General features: G+C 37.0%; 1 protein-coding gene across 3 annotated transcripts in view; it reads left to right on the top strand.

Moving 5' to 3' along the window:
• LOC136854633 (uncharacterized) overlaps window positions 1-2,794 on the top strand; it is an 83,149-nt gene extending 80,355 nt beyond the window's left edge. For all 3 annotated transcript variants that reach the window (XM_067131183.1, XM_067131184.1, XM_067131182.1), the window contains one exon: window positions 179-2,794. In XM_067131183.1, the coding sequence (XP_066987284.1) occupies window positions 179-1,151 (973 nt within the window). In that variant the 3' untranslated portion in view covers window positions 1,152-2,794. The remainder of the gene's footprint in view (window positions 1-178) is intronic.
• The last annotated feature ends 7,786 nt before the right edge of the window (window positions 2,795-10,580 follow it).

The following is a 10,580-nucleotide window of genomic DNA, read 5'->3' on the forward strand; positions in this document are numbered from 1 at the left end:
TTTATTGTTGAATTTTAACATACTGTAGTTGTTACTGAAATCAACTGCAACTATATATTGAATGATAAAGAGTTCTATATTTCATTATTACTGTTGGTGAATGTTATTAGTTTTTTGATATGATGTCATTCAAAAAATAAAATTACTAGAATTCTAATGACTACCCCTTTCTTTTTAGATTTGTTATTGTGAAGCATGTTCGTCGTGACTTGATTGGGGAGTTGCCACTACCTCAGCGGTTGAAAGATTACCTATGCTCTCCTCACTACTATTCTGAGAGAGTAGAGCAGTGTATGGCTGCAGCTGCTGCTGCCATAGCAGCTTCTACTACAGCTTCTGATGCTGAAGATAAAAGTGCTTCCTCAGGTGTAATGGGTGATGAGCATTCTGTTCCTAATCAGGTGCTTCAGCCCTCCTTAGAAGAAATACAGGATAGCAGCCTCCCAGCACCCCCAACTCTTGTGCCAGGCTTTCCCGGCGTACCTCAACCTGTGATGGACCGTGCCTCCCAAACTTCCCAGGCAACTTCACCCAACCCACCGAACCATCACTACACAGATTTTGGATCTCACGATGATAGCACCCAGGCTTCAAATCTACATAATGGTACACTTCCAGATTACAATAGTGTGAACTCCAATTCTCTGCCAACCCTACAGGATCTAGAACTCGATGTTAGGTCCAGTCAGCACCACCATCTCTCTTCCAATATAGCCACAATCCCCAAAAAAGATGAATCCACCACAGACTCAGCCAGTCACTCCCCGATTTGTTGCTCACCTGCACATGTGGAGCGTGATATTACTTACCCTATGTGCCCACGGGTGACCCTAACCAGCCAGGCTCATACTGCTGCTAGTGCCTCGCCTGTCCTACAGGGTAACCTTGCCTTTGCCCACCCACACAAAATGACTGGTGCCAGTGGGCCTTTGTCACTCAATTCCTCAGTGAGTGATGTGCTCGATGCCAGTGAAACTCCTTTGGACAGAACAACACCCGAGTGTAATAAAAACAGTAATGATAATGCTACGAGTAGTGTTGGAGGAGTTACGACTGCCAGTGCAGCAACTGCCTCCACTAGAGAATTTTTTCAAGTTCATCCTTGTAGAGGTCTTGATGACCAAGTGTTTGAAGACTTGGGAGGTGTGTGACACCTTAGCATTTGTATTAAAATAGCTTTCTGTACAATAAGTGCTGTGAAGAATTAATGCTAGGAATAGCTGCATCAGCGATTGTTTGCTTTATTTTCTTTACACTTGCGTACACTCACACATCACACGTTTAATAATATTAGTTTCTTTTGTACATAGGGATATAAGAAATGAATCATATATTCTTAAAGTAATGATTATATTATTTTATTATTACCATTATTTATTATTGGTTATTAGAATTTGAGTAGCTTATTTGTTATCTTCAAGACCACCAAAGTCATAGAATTTTGTCTTGTAGTAATTCATATATACAGTACAAATTGAATGACCTGCACATTTGCTCCGACATGATTTGGCAGACAAAGTGAGTCTCCCCTCTTCAACCTCAACCTCCATCCTACAGTTTCCATCTTCATCTGTTTGGTGATTTTCCTCCCAGTCTCCCATTTCTTCCGTTTACTTGGTTCAAACTATCTCCCTGCTTCCTGTCTTTCTGTCACTGCCTTTTAGCTAATTCTTTCATTCCTTTCTCTTCTCTCTCTCTCTCTCTCTCTCTCTCTCTCTCTCTCACACCTCTTCTTTATTTGATTATGCATGTGCTATTTTTTCTGTGTTTACCCACTCTCTTCCTATTAAATTTTTCCCTTTGGCACCTTTTTGTTGTCCTCTCATGCCTTTCTTCACTCATCATCTTAACACCAGCCTGCAACTTTTTCTCTATTTTCAGTTCTCCCTTACTTTGCCCCATTCTCTCTAATGCCACGTTACTTTCCCTTTCACCCATTCATCTCTTCCTTGTGCAAAGGAGCCATGTTTTGAAGGGATAATAATCATCTCTGGTGTGTGTCCATGTGTTTGTGCGTGTCTGCGTGTGTGTGTTTGCACTTCTATTAACATGTGACAGACTCCTTTAACTGTAGGTGGCCTATAATGGTCTCTGTTGTCAAATACACACAGAGATGATGATGATGTTTTAAACCAAGAGTGCCTAGAGGTATTGATAATAGCTCTTTCCTCGTCTTATGTCACCGTCGCCTCTTTTGACACCTGGCAGCCAATCACTAATGTGTACAGTTTTTCAGTGTTACGAAAAAGTGGCAGGGTAAAAACTAGTAAACTATGAAGATGTATAAGTTTACATATCTGTACTGCTTTTGTGTTTATTCATTGTTGCACCCCCAGTGAATTGAAAAGAATCTCATCCTATAGCTTGTAGCAAATGACATGTATTCATCATTTTTAGTGTGGAAATGAGGAATAAGCTTCAGTTCTCCGTAGTCATAAAAAAGGAAAGTGTAAACAATAGCTCTCCACTAGGTAGCTTATTGGCATTTTTTTTCTATTTTCCCCCACAGCTTTTTCAAAAGAAAAAAATTGTTTCAAAGCATTTGATGTAGGACATAGCAATTGACCTGATAGTTATAAATACCTTCCTTGTCATTCAATGTATTATTTACTTCCAAAACAAAAGGAGTTCATGCACAAGCAACAGGCATCTATCCATTGTGATCTATTTCTAACTTAAGGCATGGAGTGATGGCTGGCTAATGTGGAATAAAAATTTTGAGTGTCATTTTGTGGCTTGCAACAATGTAGTCCTGTTCTTTCGAACTTGTGTACAAGACAAGTCCTTACATTAATAAGAGTATCTTTAGATCCTACACCTTAAATGAGTTAAACCTGGCAAGCATTTAAGTAACCAGTTTGTTATATAAATACGAATTTAGGTTTGCTGGTGTAAAAATTATGGTAACTGAATACGTATTAAATTTCTGTGCACATAACCTTTTTGATAAAAAGCCCAGATACAGTATCTTCTTTGAAAGAATTGATACCTTTTTAAGTTAATGAATACAAGGCTACAAGGGACTCGAACTATATCACTACTGGTGTACAATGTGTAGGGACACATGACAAGATAAATTTGTCCTCACCTTGAAAGCATTTTCCACCTCATCTATCCTTTGAATTTTGCCATGTGCAGTTATCACTGATTGCAACTTTTATAATGAAAGTCTTTGAAGATGACATCTTGCATAAAAATGGTAGAATTTACATTTGCTTGACAAGGATTCAGACATCAGAAGTCATTTGTCACATCATGGTTGGATCAGTACAGTATTCAGTGAGTTTTTAAATTTTTCAGGTTCTCATAATGAACTGATCATGTGATCCAATAATGAAATCTCCCATGTTAGACTTACTTTTATACTGATTGTTAATGTTATTCATATACATTTAATTCGTGCACAGTACATTTAATTCTTTTGAGTATAAACACAAGCACTCTTCAGAAATTCACAACATTAAGTATTTATCTAATGATTTTATATGGTACGGCTGAAATATTTCTCCAAATGTTCATTGTACATTGATATAAGGTTTAGTCATTCAGTATTCATAACACAGTTTCAAACACAATAATTTGAAGCCCTTGCTTGTGACTTTTGTGATGCACATGACCAGGTATTAACATCATTGGAGTACGATTTTTTTAATATAAAAATTTTGTGCCAGTGTGTTACTTGAATTTTATGGATAGTAAACTCAATGAGAAATTAATTCCAAAACTAAGGAAACCTTGCATTGAAACAAGATGCAACACAGTACTGCACTTGTTTTCAATGCAAGGTTTCCTTTGTTTTGGAATTAATTTCTCGTTGAGCTTACTATCCCTAAAATTTAAGTAACCACTGATATAAAATTTTTATATAAAAAATATCGTACTCCAATGATGCTAATACCTGGCCATGTGCATCACAGAAGTCACAGGCAAGGACTTCAAATTATTTCAAACACAGTAATTTGAAGCCCTTGCCTTTGGCTTTTGTGATGCACATGACCAGGTATTAACATCATTGGAGTACAATTTTTTTTAATATAAAAATTTTTTATCAGTGGTTACTTAAATTTTAAGGATAGTAAACTCATTGAGAAATTAATTCCAAAACAAAGGAAACCTTGCATTGAAACAAGATGCAGTACAGTACTGCACTTGTTTTGAACATCACCTTATGCACAAGTATTAAGAAGAGAAATCTGTAAAAGAGTTTTACAAGCTATTGTAATGCCATGAATTTGAAATAATGAGCAAGATAAAAAGAATGGTTAGCAGGAAAAGGGACGTAGCCATCCCTAAAAAGAAAACTCGGTAAAACCTTCCCAATCGTTACTTATGCTCAAGCTTACTTGTATCATCATTGTCATAGTTGTGTATATGTAATGTAAAATTTACATTTTAACATTAGAGCTTTAGAGTTTTAAAACTAAAAACTATTTTGTACTTTAGCAAAATGTGATGAAAATTAATATACAAGTCACATTCAGAGGAGAGATAATAAGGATTGAATCTCACTCAGAGATGATGGGAAGCTGAAGTTACAAAGTCTATTTACAGGTTCAAGTTGAGTTAGGATATAAGTGAAGGATTAGAGAGAAGTTCTAAATCTTCCATAATTTTTTTTTTTATGAAATTTAGTTTTCTCTGCTGTATTACAAGACTCTCCGTACCTTACTCATCTTCAAACATACTATCCTCCTAAAACTTATATTCTCAGCTAGCCCATCTGACTGAAAAACAAGCACTTTTTAAAATTGTTTAATTGTATTCACACTTGGTTGTCATGCAGCAGCCATCCAAGTCAGCTTGACAGTCACCCACTGATGAATTATTAGCCTTGTCACACACTGTAGAAATGGTAAGACCATACAATGAGAGTTACATTGTATTTCTCTGTGTTTCAAGATTGATTTATGTTTAAATTTTTTTTTTTTTTATAAAAATAAGCATATTCATATTCGGAGTTGCTGATTATTCAGGCATTCGTAGTCAACGTTCAAGGAATAATAAATGTGGGAAAGTGTTGAGTGGCTCAAGTATTCCTTCCTATGCTATTTAAGTGAAATGACTGCCAGTTTAAAATTCCAGCTAAAGACTGTTGTTATCTGTACTGACAGAACAAGATGTTGGGGTGTGCAGCTAAGTGGGTAGCTACTTTTTAGTCAGATTTGCACCCCTTAAGGAGTATCTTTGCACAAAGGATACAGAAAAAATGTTTCTATAAATGGTACAAGTTGGTCATAAAAAAATTTTTTTTTTTTTTAAATAACTAATGCTTCCAGTGTATGTGCAGAACACTGAAAGATGGCCTGAAATTGTTAAGTTGATTCTGCCCAACTTAAAAATTCTCTCTTGATAACTCAAACCTAAGGAAATTGTAACTTAATTGTGCCAATTACAGCAGTAATGTTGCTAAAGATTCACACAGTACGACGAGTCCTAATGGATGAAAAAAAAAAAATTGTTAAAGCAAGGATGAAAACATGAAAGTTTAATAGAAAGGTAAAACTCAAATCTTAAGGATTACAAAGAGGTACAATAAACAAGTTTGCTTTTTATGAACTGAATCTCCCAATGCCATCCATAAGTTACTTAGCACAGTATTTAAACAAAAAGGACATAATCTAGGTTGCATAACAGCTTTAGATTATTAAAAGCTTTGACCAAAATAAAGCCTCTTTCAGATATTTTTAACAAACCTGATGACTGTAGTACTGTAATTATTTTATAGTGCTGGGTCAACTTTCTCAAAAATGGTTATTACATCATAGCAGGCATTTATTTGAAAGGAAAATCCAAATATGCCTATCAAGAAGACACCTGACAAATAAATTTACACTATTACTGTATGTTATTCCTGTTTTGATATCTGTCGTACAAATACCATAAGCTGATGAGAGACATCTGAAAGCAACTGATCAGTCTTAATGACAATTGGTTACTTGGTTCATTACTCACTTGTATGCATGTATTGCATTGCATGTACCCCAAAGTCATTAGACTAAGAAGCTTAATTTAAGAGCAAGAAACCACATGGTTTACTGCAAAGGATTCAACTTAATGTTTGACACCAAGTACTTTGAAGCTGGCAATACTTTTCAGACTGCTTCTACAAATCAAGTTGTAATCACCTGAATGAAAAATAAGATTCTGAGAGCAAAGTTTCAGTAATATTTTCCATAATGTCCTAGACGAAGAATGACATTCTAAAACTTATGGATGTCTAACTTGGTTACCACAAGAAATGCTCCTCCTCTGATGTATGTTGCTTCATACAAAGAAGGATGGTCTAACTTCATAGAGCTTCTAAAATGACTCCAAAAGAAGTAGAGCAACTTCCCACATCAGAAGATTACATGCCTTGGTATGAACATTCTAATCAAGGCAGGTAGCTCTCCTAACTTCAAACCATCTCCAGAAGGAGAATATTAAAGCAGGCACCCCTCATAGATCATTCAGTACCAAAAATTGGGTAGCATTCAGCAGACCTTACAGCTTCTTAGAGGAAGAAATTTTCTATAGATGCCTTCTTAATATCAAAAGTTTACAAGTAAATCTACTTGCACAGTTCAAATGGAACTTTTATCCGTTTTGCTATATCCCTTGCAGTTACATTAGATATTAATGATAGGTTTATTCAGTTAAGAAACTAGTTGGGAACGTCATCTTCTTCTTGACCTTTTCTTCTAAAACTTAGCCTGACTACACAGTCATTGAATATTTGCCCATCAGCATTGGGAAATTCAAAAATAGTCCTTGCAAGTACTTCAAGTACTATGAATGTGGTCACACTGAATTAAAATCAAAGCAAACAAATATATCTTTTCAAAAGAACCAAATCTTGTAGGTCAGTGTCCTGCTTATAGTTTTTTTTTTTTTTTTTTTAACTGTAAAGGTGGGTATTCCTCAAATTCAAAAGATTTACCTTTGACATTTTGAACAAAAAATTATCATCACTGTATGTAAGTACTAACAAAAGTTGATGGGGCTAAACAGCCCTGAATCATGCCTCTGTTACCAAAACTTTAAAAAACCTTTAACTTCTTCAAATCTGTCTCCACAGACTACTCAGAAGGTACAGGATAAAGATCCATTTCTCAACTGTCCACTTCTTGGCGAATACATAAACTACTAACCCACCTAGAAGGACTGTGTGCCTAAGCCTGGTCCTCCTGTTACATCTTGAACTTGGTTCTAAGCCTGGTTTCCTGCTGCTACTAAATCCTCCCCTAACACGTTGAGCTTATTACCCCACTTCAATGAGACAGAGAAAGAAGATGGGGACTATATCTGTGGAATTTTGTTTAACTGAATTACTTCCTGTTATCTTGGGGGAGTCCACAAAGTCCAGTCCAGTAGCTCAAAATCTAATTTTACTCCACGAAAGAAAGCAAAAAGTAGGGAAGGTGTTTTCCAACAATAAGTTTTCAAGACCTATCTTGCTTAAAGCTACTAAAAACCATTAGATATCAAATTTTTTTACTATGCATGCTAAATACCCTGCTGTTCCTACATAGCAAATTTCTCAAGATGACCAATATCTTCAATTACCCGAACTTCTTGCAACCAAAGACCCAAATATTCCTTCGTCTGCTACTCGAGCAAATATCAGATTCTCTTTTTCCTCATGCACAGAGGTCAAACAAACATTTTTATTTCAAGTATGCTTCCTCATCCAGAGCCAGCAAATCTCAAAAAATCTAAATGACGTTTTGAATTAAAGTCAGACATTTTTCAATGGAACAGCAAGGTTCGGAGTGGAACAACGCTTTTAAGTTGTGCTGCACGATCAGAATCCAAGAACTGTGTGCTTATAAGAGATCATGGGAGGCTCTTAACCCTTCAATTTTGAACTAAATTATGATGTTTTCCATTTTTCTCCTCCTACTGGCGACTGTGCCGTGCCCATGGCAGTGCTGTAAGAATTGTACTGTACAAGTCTTTGCAGCATTCTAGGTTAATCTTGAGTGCTTTTTTGCAAGCTGTGATTATTAATGGCGATGCAGACAAACAATTGACCATTTGCTCCCTGCACCTTCCTCCCAGATGTGGCTTCAGTGAAAATTGTTAAGAATTTAATAATTCAGTTTCCCTCTCTACATACTGTTTGGTATTGGATTCAGAAAGGAAAGCAATATAATATGCTAACTAACTGAATATATAAATATAAGTGACCCTTCTTAATTCACTTAAAACACTTGAAACATAGCCCAACAGAAGTTCCTCTACAATGGAAGGCTAAGGAGGCTGACTGAAACAAATTCAGTGACCATTAGTATACCTATCGTCCTCTCCTTCCAGCTGAAATCATTGAAAAACCTTCACTACCTCTAGAGAATAATAGCTGACAATGAGCCAATCTGAATATGAAAGTGCACTGATTCCCTTTTGTTTAAAATGCCAACACTCAATTTTTCAATAAGGGAGAGTAGGTAGTCGCCACTAACTGAACATTGTCTTCCCTAACAAGGTTCTGTACATTCTTGTTTCCCAGGTGGAAAAGGGTGACGAACTTACTAATAACATGAATTGTTCTGTAGACAAAGGATCTCCAGGTGGTAAGTGAAGACATCTTGCACTGCTACTGCTTGTAAATGAGACTAGATGAAACTGCAAGTATCTAAAGTAGAATACTATGTGGCACATGTCTTGCCAAGTCATTTACTATTTGGGTTATATGCTAAGTTGTGTGACAATAATAATCCTTTGGCCAAGGAATGTCAGATGCCCCTCACTGTCTCCTGCAATGCAAGACAAACTGCAAATAAATGATTAACTTCCCGAAAGAGACAATACATTTATTATAAAGTTGTCTTCCAGATTGAAAAACCCAGGCGACCAGTGTCATCTGGTTCAGCCTTGGGAGAAGCAGCAACACCAACAAAACTCCGTAGGATGCTCGGTCCCATCAGTATACCTCACGTGGTGCACTGTGCGCATTGCTGCACCAACTTAAGACTTTTACTTGACTTCTATTTCAGTCTCCTTTCTTCAATCTTGCTGTCCAATCTCTCTGGCTATTACTTCTTAGTGCAACTGTGGGTTTTCCCCATGTCTGCCGATAGATCCTTGTACTTCACCTCCTTCCTTTCCTGGATCTTTAACCTTGCTGTCCAATCGCTGCAAGTGCCCCAGTGCTTGGCTTGACAACCAAAATTTCATAAAATCATTTATGAACACCAACAAACATAAGCTTGCTTTACCTCCAAACAGGTATGAGTGCAGGAACGAAGCATGACACCAACAGCTGTTGGTTTAGCATCTGAAGCAGTAAAGGTACTAACTAGGATTGGTGCACCCCCTTTTAGTGATGTGTTTGTCTCTGTCACTATGTTAGCATGGAAACTTGTCTTGAAAATTATGTCGTCATGCTGATAGACAGCACTAATGGGCAGATTTTTAGCAAATAACAGACAACCGGTGCAAAAATGCAAATAAAATATCCATACATGAAATATCTATAAACAATAGATATATTTTCCTTAAGGTACAACTATCCTAAAAATGCAAAGTACCCCTAGTTACACTGGGCTTACCATTTCAGAAGTGAAGGTATTAAAAATCAGTGCAGTATTTACTCATAAGGTATGAAGCCCAGTACACGGGTGGTGCCATCACTGCCCTCACACAGTGCACTTTGGGCATTACCTAAAGTTCTTTGCAATGTCCCTTCGGCCCCTAGCTGCAACCCCTTTCATTCCTTTTATTATATTTCCGTTCTTATTCTTTTTCTTCCATCTTCCTTTCCACCATCTCCTAACAACTGTTTCACAGTGTAACTGCGAGGCCTTCCCCCTGTTACACTTTTAAAACCCTTATTCTCAATTTCCCTTTCAGCGCTGAATGACCTCATAAGTCCCAGCGCTTGGCCTTTGGCCTAAGGTCCCAGCGTTTGGCCCTTATCCTAAATTATATTTCAGTTCTCTATGATATGAAGATAAAGATAACGTATGGATATGACCGCAATTTCCTTTACATACTGGTTCCACTAATTACACGCTAGCAGTGGCAGCTAATCCGAAACTAAGGCGGTGATTTTACATAATTTTGTTGTGCACGTGGCACAAATTTATAGACCAGTGAGTAATCTAAAAATTTTAAAGTGCTTACCATGAACTTTGGTATAGCATTCAAATTCGTCCCTTGCTAGTCTTAACTTCTAGCATGAATTTATTTTTAAAATATCACATATTTGCTTTGACATATCTCCCAAGGAAAGATGTAAATAGGCCTTCTTTACAAAGGTCATGACAGAAAGTTTGGCTAAGTGTCCTGTTCAAGGATGGTGAGGATCCTTGTAGGCTTTAGGTAGAGTAATTTCAGGTGCCTCTGATACCAATGATCCAGCATCTGACGGATGAGCAGATCACCTTAAAAGTGGCAGGAATCTTGATGATAGTCATGGTGATAAGGAGGAAAAACCGCACGAGCTTGCTTAAAAGACTACACCAGAAGCTTAAGAGTCACTTGTTCTATTTGTTGAAGGTAATTCTCAACTCAGTAGCACTGAAGTCATACACTTTAGCACGAGTTGTATAGGGAATTCACACAGACAGCAGCTTTGGTTTAAGAAAAACGATCCTTAC

This window comes from Macrobrachium rosenbergii, chromosome 29, assembly GCF_040412425.1.
Source record: "Macrobrachium rosenbergii isolate ZJJX-2024 chromosome 29, ASM4041242v1, whole genome shotgun sequence".
Taxonomy (NCBI): domain Eukaryota; kingdom Metazoa; phylum Arthropoda; class Malacostraca; order Decapoda; family Palaemonidae; genus Macrobrachium; species Macrobrachium rosenbergii.